This window comes from Melitaea cinxia, chromosome 1 (assembly GCF_905220565.1).
Source record: "Melitaea cinxia chromosome 1, ilMelCinx1.1, whole genome shotgun sequence".
NCBI lineage: Eukaryota > Metazoa > Arthropoda > Insecta > Lepidoptera > Nymphalidae > Melitaea > Melitaea cinxia.
The window spans coordinates 10431528-10456336 of NC_059394.1; the positions used below are offsets into that span (position 1 = coordinate 10431528).

At 33.8% G+C, this 24809-nt stretch overlaps 2 protein-coding genes across 2 annotated transcripts in view; one reads left to right on the forward strand and one right to left on the reverse strand.

Moving 5' to 3' along the window:
• The window catches only part of LOC123653512 (protein grainyhead), a 43039-nt gene extending 38429 nt beyond the window's left edge, over positions 1-4610 (forward strand). The window contains exons 11-13 of the mRNA XM_045589506.1: positions 1447-1648; positions 2178-2242; positions 2609-4610. Of these exons, the coding sequence (XP_045445462.1) occupies positions 1447-1648; positions 2178-2242; positions 2609-2750 (409 nt within the window). The 3' untranslated portion in view covers positions 2751-4610. The remainder of the gene's footprint in view (positions 1-1446; positions 1649-2177; positions 2243-2608) is intronic.
• Positions 4611-5797: 1187 nt separating this feature from the next.
• LOC123653523 (delta and Notch-like epidermal growth factor-related receptor) lies at positions 5798-24797 on the reverse strand. The gene is made up of 11 exons (XM_045589516.1): positions 24301-24797; positions 22990-23193; positions 22569-22741; positions 21202-21320; positions 20962-21115; positions 18339-18593; positions 9972-10114; positions 9460-9582; positions 8368-8470; positions 7490-7662; positions 5798-7102 (listed from the first exon to the last, which is right to left on the reverse strand). Exons 1-11 carry the CDS (start codon positions 24795-24797, stop codon positions 6893-6895), a joined length of 2154 nt encoding a protein of 717 aa, XP_045445472.1. The 3' UTR covers positions 5798-6892.
• Positions 24798-24809: the final 12 nt, after the last annotated feature.

Here is a 24809-nt window from a genome sequence, read left to right on the forward strand (position 1 = left end):
CAACCTTTTCAGATTTATCGGTTTATTAGCTGATTCAAAATTTTATTTACGGCTTTGAGCGCCAAGCTCTGTCTTTTCAGAAAAGATAACTACACAATATTTAATTACTATTAAAATCGAATGAAGCTGGTGACATTCAGTAATTAATTATTTATAACACTAGCGTTTAAAAAATAAAATAAAAAACTTAGAACGTTACTGTTTTTGTTACGATTCGTAATAATTAGAAATTGCATACTACTATAAAGTAAGCGCGAAAAGAATACTCCCAATATATCCTATCGTATTATTTAACGCGCTAAAAAAGTACGTATTTTTTAAAACACTCAATGTAAGTAATAATTGTTTTATTGTTTCTTACGGTTTCTTTACAAGTTACATTCTAGGGTCTTTCTCAAATGTCAAAACGGGCCTTATTATATTGTGATGACTATAGTCATCAACTTATATAACGTAACTAGACGTAAAAATAGTCAAGTAAATACGCGTTATCAACGATTACTCAAAATGTTTTGATTAGATCTTAATCAATAATCAATTTACCTAAATGGGAGTAAGTGACAAGCTACAATTTTCGTATATATCGTTCGTATATATTTCGTATATGTCAATAAAACAAGAATAATCAAAATCGGTATATAGCCAGTGAAATTATGCGGTAAAATACAAAGTAATTCGGCGATAAAATAGTCAAATAATACACATTATTAGATATAATAGAAAAAGTACTTGTTAGATCTAAATTAAATTTAAATGGACCCTCATGACACGCGCTACCTTTTGATTAAAAAAGAATCATCGACTGTTAGTAAAAAGTAGTGTTAGTAAAAATTAAAAAAAAACAGCTGAATTGAGAACCTATTCCTTTTTTTGAAGTCGGTTAAGAAGCACGGATCAAAAATTTTTCGCATGCTTGCTGTGTGGTTACGGCATTATACAATATAGCCACCCCCTCTCTTTTCGTGGGTGTCCTAAGAGACGACTAAGGCATAACACAGTTCCACTACCACCTTACCATCCAACTACTGGCTTTGAAATACACAGGCCGAAGACGGGCAGCAGCGTCTTCGCTGCAAAAAAGCCAGGCCTGCGGTCACCAACCCGCCTGCCCAGCGTGGTGACTACGGGCAAAACACATGAGTTCACGCCATTTTTGGCTTGAACTTGTGGAGGCCTATGTCCAGTAGTGGACTGCGACAGGCTGATTTGATGATCCAAAATTTGAAAACAACGGTTTTTTATGAAAATTTTTAAAACATTCATGAGTCTATTTAAGCTAAACGCGTGCTGTAGAAACATTTTAAAATTAGCTAGCTATAAGCTCTTGGGTTTTCAAGGTATTTAAAAAAATTATGAATGCTCTTAGGTAACACATATACAGACGAATTCAGAACCTCCTTCTTTCTTGGAAGTCGGTTAAAAAGATACATTTTCTCCTCTACGTAGGTACCGATCGGATGTAGGTGGACTCTCGCCCTACAGCGACAGGAAAGATTCGCTGGAGTTAGAAGGCGTGCTCGGCAAGCGCGCGCGCACGTCGACGCCGCCGCTTAGCGAGCGCGTCATGCTGTACGTGCGCCAAGACACCGACGACGTATACACGCCGCTCCACGTCGTGCCGCCCACGACGCAGGGACTCCTACACGCCGTAAGTTCCGCTGCATACTACTAAGTAACACTTGACACGTCACATTGACCGAGCAACGCTCGAGTCAACGTTACGTAGAGCACAAGAATAACCTTGGTGATGTCGGCTAACCGCAGAGCGCGAGTAAGCGAGATCTTATGGATTTTCTCATTTACTCGTAATTCGATATTCGTTTAGGAAGACTTTTAACTTCCGCAATAACGTAAACGAAATGAATCGAGACGCTTCGTCCGTGTCGCGGGCGGCGGTCGCGCGGCCGCCGCTCGCGCCGCTCTGACCGATGTGGCGCTTCATAACCCCGTCTAATACAATCCACACGATCATCATAACTGCATGTTGTAATTAACACCCGCGCGGCCGCCGTACCGGATCCCGCACTCCTCGCGAGACTTACTTTTTTGTTCTTATGAAACCACTAGACCGGTTACGTACGAGCCATCGTTAGATTCGTTAGATCCGTTAGACGAGACGTCTCGGTTTAAAAACAGAAGGCCCATTGTAATTTGTTTTATTTTCTCCTCATTTTCAGATTGAGAATAAGTACAAAATTTCAAGTTCGGCAATTAATAATCTTTATCGAAAGAACAAGAAAGGGTAAGTGGTTTTCATTGGCCTCTAAAAAATTTAGTTGACATATAACGGCCGCCTCGCGTTAAGTATTTATTGCCTCGCTTATTCAGAGGGCGCGCCACTAACTTCACTTGCTTGTAATGTTAGAGAGACCCCCTAAGGACTTCATGTTTGCTTAGTATTAAATATCATCGCCCGTTTCCCTAGCTGACCTTAATTCCTCTAATTATTGTAACGGCATTAGTAATAATCCCTTAATTAATTATGTTCCCACAAAGTAAAATATTAATATCCTAATTTGTTATTTAGTTTATATTATAGATAAAATTTACATTTCATTGATTGTTAAAATATACATACATAGGATTAATCTAGATAACATCATTATAGGATTACGGCCAAAATTGATGACGAGATGTTGGCATATTATTGCAACGAGGACCTGTTTCTCTTGGAAGTGCGGCCGGCGAGCTCCAGTGAAGACGAGCCTCTCTACGACATCACATTCGTCGAGTTGCCTCTGGAACATTAACGCTAGTGTTGTATTTTTGCATTTCATTATACAGCTTACGCGGAAGAAATAAACTGTATGATACTCAAGAATACTGTAGAAAATTGTAAATGGAATGCCACATTCATTGCACAGTGTATTTAATTATAATTACAATGTATTTCTAATAACACAGTTGTCTGCGTAAGATGTCGTTCACCACTTTCCATATTCTTAATTTGTCTATTTTTAAAGAAAGTGTAACGTTTGGCGTGGTGGACTTTTAAATTCAGTGTCATAACATTCCGTATTATGTGCTCATTATTTATAAATAAGGTTGTTTCTAAAGTGTCGATCTCAGATTGAAATTTACTATTAAGGAAAAACATCAACAACGATACGTTTATTTTAATAAACAAATGTCACAAATCGTGGTTTATCCGCTTTGTAAATGGCGGTGGTACCATTTTGTATATATCTATATCTCTAGTGCCTTACAAAACATTATGAAAGATAGTAATGGCTGAGAAAAGCGATTGTCTCATTTGGTAGTATGAACATTGGCTTCTTTTTCGGTGAAATCGTTACAAATACGTAAACGAATCGCTAAAGAATTTAATGATCTACTTACGAATTAAATTGTGTGTGCCATTCACTCGGTTATCATACTAGATTTACGTAGTTATCGTTAAACAGGTACCTTTAATCTTGCCATGATGATAAAATAAGAAATTCTTGTCACAAATGTAATATTGTAGATTAATACTACTACAATAAACAAAAAAAAATAATAATAATAATGTGCCTTTGTCATAATAATTAATTTTTAAATCTTAATGTAAGTGAGTTAAGTCAAATTAAATGCCATCCACTTTGTTAAGTTTTATATGGATAAGTTTGCTTTATAAGCTCGCTCAATTCATTCATTTAGTAAAGTTGATATTAGTTTTAAGATCAGTCACAATGTTGTTTCCATTTTATAACATATTATCATAACTAGTATACGTTATGAGTTCAACATGACATATTCCAGGTGTGATTTACAGATTATTAATAAACTAATATTTGGTGTTGATTTGGTATTACATTACGTTTTATGTAATAAAAAAAAGACTATAAGAGATTTGTTTTTACGGAATTTTATACAAAATCATGTTATTACATAATATACGCATTATATTGTCATTCACACAGGATCATTTTCAACAAATTTATTATTCATAAACGGTTATGGTTTGCGTGTATATTATAGTTATCAACACGAATCTTGAGCGCTTACTTTTAACCTGCACAAAAACGAAATTTGGGTCTAATTAATAATTGAATATGTGGCACAGGGGTGAGGTAATTATACTGTCGTGAATGCACGTTCAGTCGCACTTTGCGCCTTTACTACCACTTGAGCGCCCTATTTAATGAGTACTATATACTTATATTTATTTTCATTTCGTAGTAACAAACACTAAAACATTAGTTTCATTTTCTTATTTTTTATTTTAATTTCAATGTTTATTAATACTTAATATATTTTTTCTCTCATACATATAATAAAAAATAATCCTACCAGTGTGCATCGTACATGAATGGCAAACTAAAAAGTTTGCGACTCCTGTACGATACGCAATACGGTTCCCACTCTGTTGCCGAGCGCTCAAGATTCATGCCGATACCTATACAACTTTATTGATAATAGATAATAGATATTAAATATTTTTATTTTACGATACATAAGTCGTCGATCTATAACAACTGAGAATGTGAATAGAATTTAACCGTTAAAAAATCAGGATTATGTAAGATTTACCTTTTGAACAGAATTTTGATATTCAATTTGCACCGAATTTTTAACATGAGACATGTAAAATAGCTTGAATGACAAAAAAAAAAATATGTATTTTATTATTTGATAATTTAAAAAGACACGTTAGGTTTTCTCCACCGATTAATTCAAAATTCAGAACCAGGTTCTGTTACTTAAAAGGATTGGTCGTAGACAAAGTCGCCCAAGATAGTTATTATGTTAAGTGCTGTGCCTAGTACGGACGATTCGATTAACTGCCATATTATCACATAGTTTAGATTACTTGATGATTTAGTCTTAAGAATTTTAATATAGGTCTTTTTATTGTTCACATATGTTGCAAGTAAAAATCGAATTTTATTAGGATAACATTTGGTACGTATTTTAGTATTTTATGTATTGTGTTGTTTTGTTTTCTAAAACGAATCGCAAACGCGAATTCGATCTTCCACATTATGTTAATATTTTTACTCACTCGTTGATATATTCCCACTTTATTTTAAGAAATTTGGAATCTCTATAGATGTTATAATTTTATGCATTTCATTGCTCAAAGTCTGCATTTAGTTTGAAGCGAAGCGGACTCTAAGAACTTACATGGTTTTGTACTTACTTTTACGTATCGAAATAATGATATTTATTTATGTACTTATGGTTATAAATTGTGCAGCTTTAATGTTTACTCACATTGATGTTAGATCGTGATTCAGAATCTCGTCATAAGTCACAAACGTCAGTAGCAATTAAATACGTAATTCAGTATATTAGTTCAATGGGCGTGTGCTCGGGCGTCGCCTGCCGGTGCGCGGCGTAGTTGTGCAATGCTAAGTTTATCAGAGTAACTATAGAACGTGTGTATATTGGAGCGGAGAGCGACGACGGCGTTGATCGGTAGCGGCGGTAGAGGCGGTGGAGAGACGCGGGCGCGCCGGCCGCGCACGGGCCGCGCACGGGCCGCCACTCGCGGAGATAGTCACACTAGTTATACACATGCCGAAAGTGGTAGCACATTTTCGTTATAAAATTTTAATGTACTTAAGTTTAAATTGAATAGATGTTACGTTATTCTTTTATATGAATATTTGTAAGTTGTCATAAAAATATTATTAATATAATTATTTTTATCAAAGTTTATAATCTAAATAAAAATGTTTTTCTTCAAAACATAAATATGCTATTATTATTCTTGACATTTCCCAAGTACAATAAAAGCTAATTAAAGTAAGTCTTATTAGTTTATTATGAGGGGTAATTTAAGACTGACAACAATTACACTAATAAATAATTGTCCGTTTAATAAATTTTATTTATCACGATTTACAACAACTATTATAGCAAGTTTACATGAAAAAAGCTTTAATCCACGAAAGCGTCAAGAACAAATAGATTTTTTTTTATCATTGAGAAAGTCTGATCTTAATCTATTGCACCTAAGACTGAGTAAAGAAACAATTGCAATATTAAAAGTTTTGACTAAGAAGACAATTTGAACGAGATTGAAAGACAAAGAACAGTAAAAGCGTCTACGTTGAAGGTCAGTCCTTTCGTTTCCATTACTATCCACTAACATTTATTTAAAACATGAATGTTATCAGAACAAAATATATGAATTGTAATTTTTATACATCTTTCATAGAATGCGACATTTTACTCCTATATTTGTACGTTCTTAGTGATCAATTATAAGTAGAGTGTTTATACACACAGACACGTTTCATAATCAGGCGTGTTAAACCCAAATATTTCTGTGTTCCGCAGGCACTTAAGTGTCCATTAATAACCAGAAATATTAAACAAAATTAATACAATAATGTGTTGTTTACAAAGTCCTTTTCAGTAAACTTTACTTATTACCAATTTCAATAATAAACTAAAAAATTGTTCACGCGTTTTTTATTATTATTTTTATTAAATCTGATTTTCATTAATAATTGATAAAATGTCTTTTTTGTGAACCAAATATAGCACAAGTAATTTTTAAATAAACTATTTTATAGCTGGTTATATAAAATTAAATCTCTGTCTCTACTTTTTTGAAGTTTTACCCTTTGAATTCACTATATATAAATACCTGACAAATTCAAAGCTTTCAAGCACTGATGGAGCTCTCTGTATATTATGTATAATATTAATTACATTATAATAAGTTTAAGCATCATATATTTAGATATTGCTTTACAACACTTATCATCACAAGTACATATAGCATTATATAATTTTACGCGAATAAATTTCCCTGAACGCCCAGTACCACATAGAATGAAGCCGATCAAATCGATCGAATGCATATCATTTAAACACACCAACCATTAAGACAATGTCAACTGGATATTTATATTTGTATTTTGAACCGTTCCCCGTCGGAGCAGTTCACGAGTGATGGCTATTGTATGAGTGGGGAGCTCTGGCTGTCGCTGAGGTCAAGGGTGTAATACATGTCAGTAGTGTCGAGAGCAGCTGGAGACTGGAAAGGTGCAGCGTTCGTCCGCTTGTCCTGCAGCCAGTGGTGAGGCGGGCCCTGCTCAGACACGCGAGACAATCTCGACAGCAAGCGCGAGTACGTCTTGTTCACCCGGCAGTGACACGCAGTCACCTAGAACGAACACGATTAACTTTTAGTGGTATTTGGTTAAACGAGAATTACAATATTTTTTATACTACTAGGGTAGCAAGCAAGCGTAGGTACAATCCTGGATGGTAAGGGGCGTCCTGTAGGCCAACGACTTTGTGGGACGTCTGTAACACCAGGAGCATTGAAAGTGCTGTAACTAAACTGTAACTTCTTACGCTTCCCCGAAGTTTTGGCTACCTTACTCACCTCAGGAACACAACAATAGACAACACTTGAAAGCAGTATCATCGGGCTGTAATTTTCAGACTTCAACAGTCAGGTCATCGTAAATTTGAGCAAGATATTAGAAATAGAAAAAAAAAATAAAGTATAACAGCATTTAAATGTTAGTAATAAGACTCGTCTCACCACAACGCCAACTATGGCGATGGCCGCGCCGAGCGTCCCCGCCGCGATGTAGACGTTGTGCAGGCGGTCGTGGTAGAGGCCGAGCGGAAGGCGCAGCTCGCGGACGGAGCCGCCGCCGCGCGACTGCGCCGCCTCGCTCTCGCCATCAATTACTGATTCCAGTATGAAGTCCTCTGCAAATGTAGGTGTTACATATTTCAATCTTTAATCGTTCTTCATTTGACGAAGCGTTAGCACAACGGTCACAGTACAGTATGACAGTATATATACATATATGTATGGCATACATTTGTATTAGCCATGCAGGCGTTTGCCTTGGATTGGGTGTGTGTGCGTTTTCCGGATTCTCAACACAGGAGTTATCCTAGTGGGGGCCGTTGAGTGTGAGGCGTTTATTTATTAATTATTATCACTACTTATTTAATTATTTATTCATATTCTACATTTTCTACAACGGTTGCTTGTGTGATATTTGATTTGAAATTGTTATCTACGCTAATTAGACATCTTCTGAAGAGGTTTTGGTACTATCTATACAGAACTTTAATTACGGTAATCTCTATGGAACTAATATTTTTACACAGTTTAAGTGAGAATTGTAGTGTATAAATATCTCAAAAATTTCAGGAGATTTGGCAAAACTTCATAATGTTTTCCAGTCAATACTAAGCAGCAGAAGAATTTTGAATCAAATTTCAGTTTTCAAAAATTAGTAACGTTTTGGTTAAGTAAACATTTTGGGTTATGACCCACACCTACCCACTGATTCGTCGTGATTTAATAATTATTATAGAATATACCTTAAAACTTTTATTTTACGACTGTTAAAAGTTATTACAATTACGGTAAGTTAAAAAAAGTAATTGTTTTGTACATACCTTCACATAATCTTCCAGTATACCCAGGCCTGCACGAACAGTAGAAAGAATCCACACCGTTCCAACATGTACCTCCATGAGCACAGGGATTGTTGTCACAAGCCTAAACAATAATTTTAATATGCCTATCTAATAAAATTTAGGTATATACATTAAATGAAAAAAAAAATTACGTAAAAAAGCTGGTATGCTTAACACGCAAGTCACGTCCGAGTATGATAATAAAAAAAACCCCCGGTGCCTAAAATAACAGTCTAGTCGTGATCACAGAATAAATAATACAATGAACAGTAGGTATATATAGGTCTATTTTTTTCTAGGTGAAAAAGATTCACTCCCTCAACCCCTGCCTAGATAAGCTCAAAAGCTTAGTATACTTAATTAACACAACCAAGAAGGAGCTTAGAACGTTTCGTAAATTTCAAGAATCTGCATGTCTCTCTTTGCCAAACTATATTATTATTCGGTGCAAGATTATATAGTCGATAAGTATGTGTGAAATTAGTGACGCTGTACTGTTATTTCATGCAAGATATTACTGATTTTGTACTAAAACACGGTTAATATATTATTTTCAAAAGTGTAACTGCGGAGTTTCTTTCCAATTCTTCTCTGCAGAATCTCTACATTCCGAATCGGTGGTACTTTAATACTAATAATCACTTTAAACTTTTAATTTGTGAAATGACAATTCGGAAGTGCTTTTGAAGCCTATTTGAATAAAGTTGTTTTGGATTTTGATTTTGACCCGAATATCAAGTAAGCAAGAAAATACGCGCTTCGTAGAGTTTGAAGTTAATTCTGTTTGGGTATGTACTAGGGTAACTAGGTCTATTTGGGTAAGTACTTTAATATTTTAAAAATATTTTCAACGTTAATTTTTCTAACGAAATCTCTCACAAAAATTAAACGTAATTACTTAAATAAACACAAGTGCAAAACCGTAGTAATCTTTTAAATTTAAAATTTTACACCACTCTGTGGAATTTCGTAGTGAAAAAACTCTTGACATACTAATTAAAATTTTTCCCCTAATTACCATACATTTAAATGTTTCACGAGCAATCCTTTAACATTTTACGCAAAACTCACCGACGTAGCTGATATATGACAATCTTCGCCGACAAAACCACTCGGACATTCGCAACTGTATGTGTTTCCATGGTCCGTACAGTATCGATGTGCAGGACACGGATTGGGATTACAAAGATCAACCTAAAAAGAATATTAAACATTTTAGACTTTTTTATTGAAACTTGGTCATAGAGTTATTGGTATACTTTTTTTCTTAATTAACTAGCTGTGCCCTGCGGTTTCACCCGCGTTAATTTGAGAAAAAATTAGCCTATAGATTTCGTCTCGGTCAATTAGCCCATTGGCTGTACTACTGTATAAGGAAGGAAGGATTAGGGCGTTTAAACAAAGAAACACAAAATTTTCAGCTTTATGATATTAGTATAAATACATACAGTTTAACTTACATAAAAATTTAATCAAAGTGGAATACATATAGCAAATGAAGTACTTAAATAAAACTGGAACAAGAAACTTTGAAATATTAAAAAGAGTGTCATTTGAATTTCTAACTATTTTCTAAATAATACCTTCAATTGACAAGTATCGCCGGCGTACCCGCGTCCACACGAGCATTCGAACCTGCCGACGCGATCGGTGCACGTGCCGCCGTTCGCACAAGGTGACGATTCACATTCATTGTATTCCAACTCGCATTGGTCGCCTGTATATCCTGAGTGAAATGCAGCACTATTAGACACGGCATGATTGTCCGTTTTATAGTGGAATCTAGAGTATATAGAGTCGATAATATTTAGAAAGATGGAAGCATCAGATTAGAACTCCATTAAGGTTTCGGTTCGGAAGGTTTTGATAACACAATTTCCTAAAAAATTGTTCTGTTCTTTTATGATGAAAAACAACGTTTTTTTTTTGTTTTGATAATTTTAATTTCTATACTAGAACGCATTTTAAAATTATCTAGTACGTCATTCTATGAATGTTTTTATAAAAAAAAAACTTCTTTTTTCTTAGCGAACTTTTAAGCGTATTTAAACAGCCTTACACGGCAGCGGAATTTTTTCTTTTTACTGTTATATAACGTGATAAACTATTCAGGTGATGCCTGCCAACCTTTTGTTTTTTGTGATTAGCATCCCCTAAATTGTCTATAGATGTAAATACTCTCAAATAATTCGAAGTTTTTCTGCAAAACTCCGATTGTTGGGCATTGTCAGATTGCAACCTGCCACTGAAAATTGGCAAATAGCTTATTCATTTTACGCTTTAGTAACGTCCTTGTTTTAATTTAACCTTAAAATAAAAACCTATAAAATAAATCCAATATAAGGTTACCTAAAATTAAAAAAAAAAACAGTATTTAAAAACCACAAATATTTTAAAAAGTTGTAATAATTATATCAATTGATAATACAATATAACAAAAAAAAACCTGAAAAGATAAACTTATAAAAGAGAATTAATTTCTTATTTTTGTAGAAGACGTACCTACTCACAAAATAAAACCCATGAGACGTACCTACGCACAAAATATAAACCACGAGACTTGATATGTAGAAGCTCGGATGACGCAGCTTACAAAGTACAGAAAGCCAATAAAGACTGCAAAATATCGCATGCTTTCAATTTGAATTAGACTTGACAGTAAATTAAACGACTAATCCTTTCACTGGATAAAGCCATTTAATTAACGACATAACTGGTTCTATGGCAGTATTGTAATATTTTCTTTTCGCAGATTAATTTTATAAAAAGGATAAATATAAATGAAATATCTTAAAAATGAAATGCTCTTCGCGTTTCATTCTTTTTTACTGATTGTGGGACTTCGCAATCAAAATAAAATCTTAAAAATTGCAAATTATAATAAGAAAAAAATAAGTTTTTAAATGTAATTTGCTTATCTGCGCGGTTTCTTGCATCCCTGTTTGTGAATGGCGTTTTATAGCCTCAGTTATATTATAGACTAGCTGTGCCCGCGGCTTCGCCCACGTTGAAATTAGTGTGTCACAAAGTTTTTCCGGCAAACTTCCAGTGAAACTCTCATCAAAATCGGCTTAGCCGTTCCATAAACTTTCCTCTTGCCAATGGTGGAGCCCTCTCTCGTATGGTGAAACCGCATGAAAATCCGTTCAGTAGATTTTGAAGGAATCGATCACATACACTTTTGGGGACTTTATTTTATAATACACTAACTATTGCCCGCGACTAAGTCCGCGTACTTATGAAGATATGCATTACTATTAAGATGTTTAACGCAAATCATTTTTTTATTTCAGTCACTTGAAATGCTTATCAAACTGAGTAACTTTTTAAAAGGCACAATTTAGTATAATTTAATAGTTATTTTTATAAAACCTTTCTAGACGCCACATTTTTAGTTTTATTTTCAGGCTATATATGTTTCATACAAACTATCAACCCCAATTAAACCCCCTTAGCGGTGGAATATCGTAAAATCCGTTCTTAGTGAACGTCTGCTAACTATAATCTACATCCCTGCCAAATTTTATCTTTGTCCAATCTGGATGGATAGACCATGCAGCGGTTTTTGAGTTCTCGTGATGAGTGAGTTAGTGACCTTTCTCTTTAATAGATTACGATGCATTATTTGGACACCTCCTCACCATCTATAGAGCATATGTTTTAAATTTCAAGTCTCTTACTTCAAAAACAAAAGACTTTAAGAATCGAGTTTCATAAAATTCGTTCTTAACAGATGTCTACGCCCTATAAGGAACCTACCTGCAAAATTTCAAGTTCATAGCTGTTATAGTTCCGGAGATTTCGTGATGAGTGAATCAATCTACCATCCCCCGTTTTAACAACAAAAGGGAGTTTCTTTCTAAAGATACATTATTTGGACACCTTCTCACCATCTAAAGAGCGAACATTTTAAATTTCAAGTCTCTTGCTTCAAAAACATGGGACTTTAACACAAACTTCCAACCCCCGTTTTACCCCCTTAAGGGTCGAATTTTGTAAAATCCGTTCCGTCCATGTCCACACCCTATAAGGAGCCTTCCTGTCAAATTTCAAGTTTGTAGGTGTTATAGTTTCGGAGATTTTGTGATGAGTGAGTCAACCTACCATCCCCCGTTTTAACCCCAAAAGGTAGTTTATTTCTAAAGATAAATTATTTGGACACCTTTTCATCATCTATAGAGCATACATTTTAAATTTCAAGTCTCTTACTTCAAAAACATAGGACTTTCATACAAACTTGCACCCCCCGTTTTACCCCCTTAGGGGTCGAGTTTCGTAAAATCCGTTCTTAGCGGATGTCTACGTCCTATAAGGAGCCTACCTGCCAAATTTCAAGTTTGTAGGTGTTATAGTTTCGGAGATTCCGTGATGAGTGAGTGACCTTTCGCTTTTATATATATTATAGATATAGATTTATAATATTGTAAATTAATTTCGGGTATTATTTAAAATTTCAAAAAAAATGATTTACTACCTATTACTCCGTTAACGTTGTTCAATGTAGACTTGTGATTCAATGACACAAAATATAAATATTGTGTATTTTCACCTTAACTTTTTATTGATATTATAAAAATTTTAACTTTTTCTAGTAAAAATAGTTTTCAGTAGCATTTTCAAATACATACCTATGTTTCTAATATCTACATATATAAATAGTAAAAAAACAGACCATATTAAAATACTACATTCTGCATGGCAAAAACTTATTTTGTTTTGTCAAGCCTATAGAATTTTTTTTATTACATGATAATAAATAAAAAACGTTTTTAAATGTATGTCTGTATGTATGTGGCAACATATACTTTTTATCCCATAATTTGTACGGATCACGCCATTAAAAAAATGCGCTAGCACAGATAGTAATAAAAGAATACTTAGAAATCCTAATGTTTTCTTTATTAAAAAATAATAATTGTCATACGATTGCAAAAAAAAAACTTATAATCCATCCATCGTCCAGATTATTTAAATATATCATCAAATCTAGGGTCTTCCTGGTCGAGAGGCGCCCTTAACTGATTAGCGATCATATTTGAATAAGCGTAAGAATTCAATCAAAGCTTTATAACCTAAGAGCCCGTGAGGGCCAGACCTTCGTCATTTTATAAAAGCTTAAAATTTCTCAGCGCATGCTCCCAACACAGGTTGAAGCAATGGTCAAATATGAAGTTCAACTCATGGTTAATTTAGCAGATACCAGGTATCAAAATCAATTGGGAGCATACACTGAGTCGAAAGTCTGGCCCCTCCTGGACTCTTGATCTATTATGACACGAACAGATCATCAAGCAAACAAACTTCATTCCAATGTCTAAATGTTCATGGAATAATTTATCTTCGTTTCATGCGAAACTGGACGTTCCTTAACGTCATTGCTGCTCCTAACAACAAGCTCCAAGACAAACACTTTATATTCAAATAATAACTAACTAAAAATATGATATGAATAATGAATTAAAAGCTGTTCACACAAAAAATTATGACAAAGTTAGAACAACAGTCCTCAGAAAATTCGATTATGCTGTGAACAAATATTGCACATGCTTTGAATATAATATCACACACCCCTTATTTTTTAAAATAAAACTAGGCAAATCCATGCATGCCCATATGCTATACAGTGCGTTTGGTATTTTATTTTATAATATGACAAATGTAATTTTCTTTTAAATGTTCTCAGAATTAACGAATATTCTTCTTGTTAGGGTTAGATGATTCCGCCAATGTCACGTAGAAATTAACGAATATTATTATTGGTTTTATTAATACAAACCACATTATTGTATTTGACGTCTATTTTATTTGTGATTCCCTATAAAATTAATGCTCCCATTAAACCCAGGAATTAATTAATATATTAAAATTAATGCTTTAATTTTCACTGGCACTTCACTTCAGCCTATCACAGTCCACTGCTGGACATAGGCTAGGCTTTGTCACACACATCTTCGGCCTGTATATTTGAAATCCAGCAGTCGGATGACTATCCCGCCACCGGTCGGCTTTTTAAGTTCCAAGGTGGTAGTGGAACTGTGTTATCCCTTAGTCGCCTCTTACGACACCCACAGGAAGAGAGGGGGTGGCTATATACTTTACTGCCGTAACTACACGGCATCTTTTTATTTCTCCTCATTTGCGTAGAATTAGTTCACCTTGTATTCAATAATATTATTAGTTTTACCTAAAGCCTATACAAGTTTGCAATTCTATTTTTAGCCGGGTAATTCTGATTATAACAGGCTTAAATACATAGTATACTCGTACAAGGTATGTAGAAGTTTTTGAACTAGTTTCATACAGTAAAATGTCGCGTAAACTTAAACAGGTTTTGATGATAGTGTAGAAATATACAGTAGTAAGTTAGTAGGTTTTTTTTTATTTTTTATTATCGTTTATAAAATTAACAATACAATCAATTGTTAGTATTCTGATGACTAAAACATGTAACTGAAATGGTTAATGTAAGAAAAAAATTTGAAAAGACCATTACTCGCAAAATAAAATATGCTTTGGAAAAAGTAATATTATTGATGCAAATAGCTTATCGTAAATTTTAAGGGTGCTTAACTGTAACGGATAAGCGTTAAAAAATGGCAATATGCCAAAAGCGCAAGAAAGCTTCATATCGATTTATCGCGTCTGAACAGAGTATTGGACGGAGGAAACCAAATGAAGTTTTTAGATGTTTTATATAAAAGGGACATTTAGAGATGGATAGCAATTATTATTTATACCTCTTACATTTAAATATTTCCATTGCTGCTATAAAATATTGTAAATTAATTTACTTTATAATGATCATTATCTATCAAAAACTTTGTACTCGTTTTTACGAAAATGGCGCGGCCTTTCACACACTTATAGTTTATATAGATAAAGGCGGATTTATATTTGACTGACGTGTCGACGTGTCGTGTCGCACCAGAATAGAAACGGTATCATACATTTTGTATGACAACGTTTACATTGATTTATTTTTTGTTTTTGTTTTTATTTTGATGTGTTGTGACATATCGTGATGGCTTCTGATGTGTCGCATCAGAACCGATCCCGGCTCGCGTCAGATAAGCGGGTTATGTCGAATGAACGTTTGAACATATATACAATCAAAAACAAACATAAATATAACCTAAATAAGAAAATATAAGATAGCAAAGAAGAAGAATAAGATAGAAAGAAGAGTTTAAAACACATTTTTACGTTAGATAAAACTTACACATTTATAAAACACCAGCCTCGCGATTTCACACGCGTTAATTTAAGAAAAAAAAAAATTGCCTATACCTCCTAAATTGTCAACAGAAAAATATTAGTATAGGTACGAGTCATATACTATGTGTAATACAATAATAAAAAATTTAAATAAAAAGGTTCTGGCTTATGTATATGTCGTGACATTTATCAATAAAGTCGAAATGTATGCGCCCCAAGAGACTGTTGGCCCCATTTGTCCTAAATTTCCTTTGCTAGAGAAAATATAACTGTTTTGATTAATTCAGCTCTGTCTGTTTAACAATGATGAAAACATCTTCATGAATACTTTAATATAAACGATGATTTTTTTAAAAATAAAGAAAGGAAATAAGCTATTTTTTTATATAAGCTAACTAAACGCAATAAAATTTTTAGATCTCTAAAGGAATAATAATTCTAGTTTTTTAGATAGGTCTTGGAATTCCCTAGACCTGGTTCTTATCTGTCCCTTTAAGGGATTCAATGTTTAAAATTAAAAAAATCCAAATCTTAAAGTTTGTATAAATTATAAATTAAAGCTGCATAAAACTTCCATTAATAAAGTTTACGATGGTTTTATTATATTAGCGTTATACAATATACATTAACTCAATAAGTAAAGTGAAAACAACAAAAGAAATTTTATGATAAGTAAGACAGCGTCCCATCGCCGAAATAGCGGGCTATTTACCATAAGCGTTTCGTATTAATCATCCAAATAATATCGTTCAAAGGATCTCCGTGAACAACTGTTCGACTATAATTGACTAAGTCTAAAACTACTTAATGCACTATCCAAACTTGAACCCTTAGCTTGCAATGACTTGTTAAGTCCTTAATAATAATTTTAATATTTGATTAATAATAGTTTAGTAAGTTTTTTTTTATTTTTGTCAAAAATTGTTTTAATTAACAAATACTATGTACCTAAATGCTAATGTGTGGCTACGGTACTAAAGAATATAGCCACCCCCTCTCTTCCCGTGGGTGTCGTAAGAGGCGACAAAGGGATAACACAGTTCCGCTACCACCTTGGAACTTAAAAAGCCGACCGATGGCGGGATAACCATCTAACTGCTGGCTTTAAAATACACAGGCCAAAGACGGGCAGCAGCGTCTTCGGTGCGACAAAGCCAGCCCTGCAGTCACCAACCCGCCTGCTCAGCGTGGTGACTATGGGCAAAACACATAAGTTCACGTTATTTTTGACGTAAACTTGTGGAGGCCTATGTCCAGCAGTGGACTGTATGGGCTGTAATGATGAAATGCTAATGTATATGAAAAGTAAATTTCAAAGTACATAGAGAAGATATAGATTTTATACAGACGTAACATAAAAAATCTATATACTTGCTAATTGCTTAAGTAATCTATAGGTATACTAATTATTTTGTCTAATATAGCATAAATTAATAAATAATTGTGAATTATGATTCTGTTTTACATACTTGTAATATACTCGTATTCTGATAAGTAGTTCTAGACAGTGATAAAGCATAAACACTATTAAACATTGTTTAAAGTATCTTGTCGGTGTCGTGTGTAATTGCAAATACCTATGCAACTTTTGTGTAGTTTTTATTTTTACAGAGACGTGAAATTCGTCGTCTGAGTAATGTGTGTTATTATAGTTGACAAATTTTTTTGATTGTATATCTAAGACCATAAAATGAATATTTCAGAAAATATATTAAAGTATTAATACGATCATTGGTCTTACGGGTGCATATTGATCATAAATTATACTCGAGAAGTTTTAAACGAGGGTGTACTGTAACCAGTCAACCGAATTAGTAAACATGAGAGAAGTGATTACGTCTAGCATAATTAGGTATATATAAACGTAAGAGATACGAATTTCTTTTATTCATCATGATGAGAAAAGTCGCCGGCAAAAGAGGTATCGGTCTTTGAAATTAGACGGTTTTGTAACTTAAGATATTAGATTCGGTTTGTGAATGTATCATTTCCTACGATTAAGTGACTGTAAGTCTTGGTGTAAGTCTTGGTGTGACTGTAACCCCATAAGGGTTTAAATGTACGTAGCTCAATAGCTGGGATGTCAATTGCTAACAAAGTAGTGGGTATCAGATAGCAGTAGGTATATAAGGCAAAGATAGTAAAAGTAAAATTTTACCCCAAATGTGAGTGTGATAAACTAAAAATACCTACACTATACTTTGACATAAGAAACTTCGAAAATTTGGGACTTCACAAAGTAGGTAAAATTTTCTACGCCTGGGCTGTTGTCTTTATTTCATTAAAGATTATACTCTGCAAACAAACAACTCTAACAATATTTTGAAGTTAACGAAATAACTTAATTAAAGAATTAGTCGGAACATGTTTGAGGAATGAAATACTAATGAAGAAAATTAATAAAAGTATAATCATTTAAAGCCACAAAATCATATCGTGTACTTAAAGCAGACAATTTATAATACAACACAGGGATTACGTTTATGAAAACTAAATGCTTATTGCCCCGTAATTTTCAACCGCTTTTTATACTTTTTTTATAATTTTTATTACGCCCACATTTTTAGATAAACATACTACAACTCGGCCAAATAAAAGGTGTACGTGATGAAATCAAAATATTCACGTAACGTTCAACGCGCTGAGTGTTTATCTTCTAAAGTTATGATGAAATACGAATATATATTATTTATATTACAATGTTTTTAAATGCATATAATATATAATAGACTTACCTGGTTCACAAAAGCAGCGATATTTCGGACCTTCTTTTTCATTATCGATTTCGTCAACGCAAATACCCTTATTGCAAGGATTCGATGCACATGCGCCCCCTGTAACGGGGCTTTCGCAGTTAGGTCCAGTCCATTTTTCAGAGCACGCACAGTGAAATGTTGTAGAGCCATTTAACGCCATACTCATACACGATCCGCCATTGACACATGGAGCTGAGGAGCACGGGTCTTTCTCGCATTTTCTTCCAGTAAAACCTGGACATATTACTTTCTTTATACTATATAATATAATATATAATATATAAAATATAAATATATAAGATGAGATGTAATTACGGAAACTAAACTAAACTTATATTGTTTCTATTATTCCAATGTCAATGTCTGTACGAAAATTTATTTTGTAATAAGAAAAACATTGTGAAAATATCTGCATCAAAGTTTTAAGAGAAATAGACGAATTCACTAATTTGCTCTAAATCTCCGGAACTATAACAGCTACGAACTTGAAATTTTGCAGGTAGGTTCCTTATAGGGCGTAGACATCTGTTAAGAACGAATTTTATGAAACTCGATTCTTAAAGTCTTTTGTTTTTGAAGTAAGAGACTTGAAATTTAAAACATATGCTCTATAGATGGTGAGGAGGTGTCCAAATAATGCATCGTAATCTATAAAAGAGAAAGGTCACTAACTCACTCATCACGAGAACTCAAAAACCGCTGCATGGTCTATCCATCCAGGTTGGACAAAGATAAAATTTGGCAGGGATGTAGATTATAGTTAGCAGACGTTCACTAAGAACGGATTTTATGATATTCCACCGCTAAGGGGGTTTAATTGGGGTTGATAGTTTGTATGAAACATATATAGCCTGAAAATAAAACTAAAAATGTGGCGTCTAGAAAGGTTTTATAAAAATAACTATTAAATTATACTAAATTGTGCCTTTTAAAAAGTTACTCAGTTTGATAAGCATTTCAAGTGACTGAAATAAAAAAATGATTTGCGTTAAACATCTTAATAGTAATCTAAAGATCGAAGAAGAGAGTAGATCTAAAGAGCCGAATTTAATTAATAATAGGAAATAAGCAACTTCAATATCATAAAATAATAATAATAATAATAATAAAAGTGTAGGTACATATTACGTAATAACGATTTCGCGAGAACTCACGAAACCCTTATATTATTTTATTGTCTGTGTATATGCGTGTTGTTGAAGTATCACCAAAAGTGAGTAGTGGATATATTCCCTACTATGAGTATAACGACTGCTATCAGGTTTTCATGATAACCGGAACCGACGGCTTAACGTGCTCTCCGAGGCACGGTGGGGGGACCCACAAGGACAGACATCCAAAGAGGAAAGAAACATTTGTACAAATACAAATATCCATCCCGAGTGGGAATCGAACCCGCAAACCGTTGGTGTTTCAGGCAACTATACACACCACTACACCAGAGAGTCGATGCTTTTTCCTGAGCTTAGTTAAGAGTTAAAAGAAGGTACACGTCCTTGAATGTTGGCCGGCAGTCAAAATCAAAGCGTTAGAATATAGTGCACCTCCACGATAATAAGCTGGTTCGTTTTTTAACCGACTTCCAAAACCGTTGCATCTCATGTGCTCCCATTTAAATTTCATTGAGATTTGACAAGTATTTTTTGATTTATATCTAATAATGCGTATTTACTTGTTACTATTTTTCGTCGACCTACATTGTATATAATTGTAGATACAATAACAGAGGTATAATTAAAGATCATGCGAACCCAGGATAAATTGATGGAATTAACCAGCTACCGAATATGGACAAAAATAAATTTATTGTTGCTATTGAAAATTACGTAAAGCTTTTAAGGGTACTGCGTAGGTACCTAATTGGCTGAACGGTTACGCAACAACGCATTTTGCGTACAGTTCCCTATTACGTAACATTGAAGTTTAATTAACCGTAAGATTTTTTTAAAATGTGATGTAATAAAGCTCACATTAGGTACTAATTTAATCATTATCCGATCTAAAAATTGAAATAAAATTCGTTTGTCGCGTAATTAAGTATTTTTTGCTTTAAGCAAACTTTTTTTCATTTTATAAGTCTTACTTTTTTTTTGACAATATTTATACTATGTTTCATGAAATTTGCTATACTTACTTTTTCCCATTTTGAGGTTTCGACATTTTGCCACTATAACACGGCACTCAAAATACTTCATTTTACATATTAATTCTCTACATACGTATATACAATACATAAATAAAATTGTGCATCGAATCAAAACCTCAAGAGTTTCATGACTTTTACCTAAATCCTCTGATTAACCTATTTTACGGCTTTACTGAATTCCTCTTAAAATACCAGAATGGACACGAAATTCTGTAATCCCGCCCTCAAATATTATCCGCTTGCTTCGGTAAAAACAAGATGAAAAGTATTTTTACTATTTCTTTAATATATATCCACTTTCCGTAGTCAATTAATTTTTTCCATAGTCAATTTCTAAGTGATATTTATTACTCTGACAATTGCAAAAGTTTACAAATAAACATAATAACAAAATAGTACATGCCTAATTGCCTACGCAAAATTGCTTTTGATAGAAGTATATCTACTATAACTCACCATATGGACACAAGCAGTGATAGTTTGCGCCATTTTGAGGTTGCGTGAGGTCGACACATATACCATTATTCAAACACGGTGATGGATAGCATACGTCCCTGTCCTCACAATGCTGCCCAACGTATCCTAGGCAACACTGACACTCGTAACCTTCCTACAGACAACACGTAATGGTATAAATCTTCCTATGGTAGTGATAAATGAATACCCATTTAACGTTCGTGATATATATTAACGTACCATAGAAACGTTGGTATAACAAACTCCTTTTCCAGAACAGTCTTGAGACTCACCACAGTTATCCGATTTTACGGTTACTTTTAGACGGATACATTGGGATCCCCAGTTTTCTGAGACAACTGTAGACAAAAAATTTATTCGGTACAAATGCGTAATGTTCAATGATTTGTTCTTAATATAACAGATCAGGCTAGGTTGTAGGTACTAAATTTGTGTATATATGTATATATATTTAATTAATTACAATTTAAATGGTTCTATTTTCAATTTAAATTTTACATGTTTTTACCACTCTATTAGTTGAAAAGTTATTTCAAATAAATCAATACTTTCGTTAGTTCATCGTCGTTTATTCTTACTAACTATATCTTAATGCATTTATGAATATATTATTTAAAAAAAAATAATATTTAAAATGACTTGAAGTAGTTTTCCAGTTGTGAATTGTAAATACGTGCAATATTGTAAAATTTCGAAATATAAAATATGCCTACTATTGTATATAGTACGAAAAATTATATCGTGGGAGATCCGAATTAGAGACGAACTTCACCCATATGTTTGATGAATTCAAAATCGTTTCGCTATAGCCTGTAATATCCCACTGCTGGGCATAAGCCTCTTTCCCCGTGTAGGAGAAGGATCAGCGCTTAATCCACCACGCTGCTCGAATGCGGGTTGGCGAATATATTCCCTCATAATGTTATCAGGTGTTTATGATAACAAACGGAACCGACGGCTTCACGTGCTCTCCGAGGCACGATGGGGAGACCCATAAGGGCTGCATAAACACCCAAACCACGGAAACATTTGCATGGCCAATACTAATGTTTGTCTTGTGCGGGAATCGAACTCGCAACCGCCAGTGCAAGAACCACAAACCAGTGCCGTGACTATCTTTTGTTTTTAGGTAAACAAACAGTGCTACAACAGGTATAATATAGCAATATTAGTATATAATCAAATAGTACTTATCGTAACACCGTTTACCAGGGGTTGCGCCAATGAAAATCATTTTATATTTATTTTAGTATATTAGAGACAATTCTGATCAGGCTGATTTAATTCGAAATTGAATTTTTTAAAATGTATTTACAAGTTTAAAGAATAAATTTAATACCCACCGACAGTATACAGAAGTCTGTAGAAAATGAAAACATTGAGTTACTTACTAGGAACATGTACACATCTTTATTAAATAAATCTTTAATGAATGGCGGTTGACGATACACGCTAACCAGGAATTTTCCAGCAAACCCTTTCGCGATTTATCTTTAACATACTAAACTATTTTTCATTTAGATTTAGTTCGGATCTTAGACTAATATTTATGTAAGCTAGTTTAAATGTTCCAATTTGATGTTTACCTATTAGTAAATTAACGCCTTCTGTGAGATCCTTATCGTAGAGAGTAAAAATTTTGGCCGACTTTTCATCGAGTGGTGTAATGTCAAGTAGCATCCCATCTGACACGTCACAGTGCTCGTGACCTTGCCGCGTTACCTGATACACTGCAGGTTGTAGGATAAAATGGTGTGATCTAAAAGAAATATTTTTTTTTTAAAGTATATTGATTTTTTAACTAAACTATACACTCATGTACATTTTTATGACTTTATTGAAATCAATTAGTTTATGTGTGTGTATCTCTCTTGTAGTTATTCGCTATCCACCCCACACCAATTAATAATATTTCAATATAAAAACTAAAAGCATCAGCGTCCCCTATGGGTCACTGAGTATTCCTCTATAGCAGATATAGCAAACTATTTATATGTACGGTCCCACCTGTCCTCGTTGTGTGAAGTGTTCGCGTCAGTAGTTTCGTTCGCACCATCGACGTGGACCAAAGTGTCGACCGGGGTAAAGTAGGCGATGCGAACGATAAGAATATCTCCACTTTGAATGTCAGCAGATCCCTCCCACGACACGATAACAGGTGAACAGTCCTCATCACTTCCACCGCGTCCGCCCATACATTCCTCCGAGATCCACACCCCAAAATTAGACATAATATATTAATTGATATAACAATCTTACCCTATTTGTAATTCCATATAGATAATTATGTATATAAACTGCTTTCATGGCGTAAAATCACTATTTTTAACCAACTTTCAAAAAAGGAGGAGATTCTCTATTCCACTGAATTTTATAAATGTATGTTACTAGAGAACTTTTTCTAGGTGAACTGGTTTCGATAATTATTTTTTTAATCGAAAGGTGGTACTTGTTGTCCCATTTCAATTTAATTAAGATCTGATAAGTACTTTTCAAGTTATATCTAATAATGCGTATTTACTTGACTATTTTTTCGTCGACCTGTGTTGTAATAATTGTCGATGTAATTGAAGTAGTTTTTTTTTTCGTTTGCGAGCAAACACAATTGTACATAATACATTTGAATTTATTAATAATATATTTAAAATAGCAAATGTGGTAAGTGTTTCCCACACTGCAATTTTTATACCGCAAATGATGTTCGTTTAAGCTAGAATGTTAAAGGTCAATGTTAATTTCTTTTGTAATATTTCGCTCTAAAACATGTGACCTATAACATTAATTGTATATTATTATTTAATAATACTTTTTACTTTATAGCGTAGAAAGCGATTTATAAAAATATTAATTCTTAAAATAAAAATTTATTCAAAAAAAGATAACCTGAACGGAGTTTTACAATTCATTGTCTTAATACATGATACAATTTTTTTCTCTTTTTTATGTTAACTTTGCTTAACCGTCGTTATGAAAAGAAAAACATTCAGTGAGTATTCGTTTTAAAGTAACGAGTTGATATGAATAAAGTATTCAAGAAAAGTACGGTTTTGCGTTTCTTCTGCGCTAGGACAATTTACGGCTTATGTATTTCTCCTACGAGCGCATTCATGATAAAAGTTATGCCCTGGAAAAAATGTTCTCATCGTATATTTATAAGCTTTATTAACATATACCTTTGTACATATGTATATGTCTCGACTGTTTCGGAAAATAACACTTGCACGTTTTACGATGAATAACAATAACGCAAAAGATCACTTTAAAACGTAACTAATTCGCTATAATATGAAGTAATAATAATCATAAAAACAACTTACCGTGACAGGTAAATTAAGCTCGTGAGTCTCATTTCCTCGCCACAAACGCGACTCTCTCGGCAGCACGGGTAGATCGCAGTCTAAAGCCCCGAGGCGGTCTTGTAACCGCGTTGAAGTATGTACAACGTTCCCGAGTGCACTAGATGTAGTGTTTAACTTTTGCCTTCTTGCACTTTTCAGCGAGCCTTTTGTGCTTGCATACACTTGAGTCGTTACTTTGCGAACCGTGGTCGGGTTCTCGGTAGTAACGGTTCTGGTCGTTGTTTTAGCATCCTCTTTTGTTGTTAGAGCGAGTGAGTTTAGCGAAGTCTGTAATAGCTTTATACTAGACTTTGTGGAATAGTCTACTTCGGTGGATAATAACGTCGTCGTCGGAGCTGACGATGTAGGTGGCACATTGACATCTTTTGAAGAGTTCAATTTAGCATCACATAAACAGTTTCCAATAATCGAAAAAATTAATATCGAAATTGGCACAATGTTCGTCGTATAAAACATGTTTGTATATAT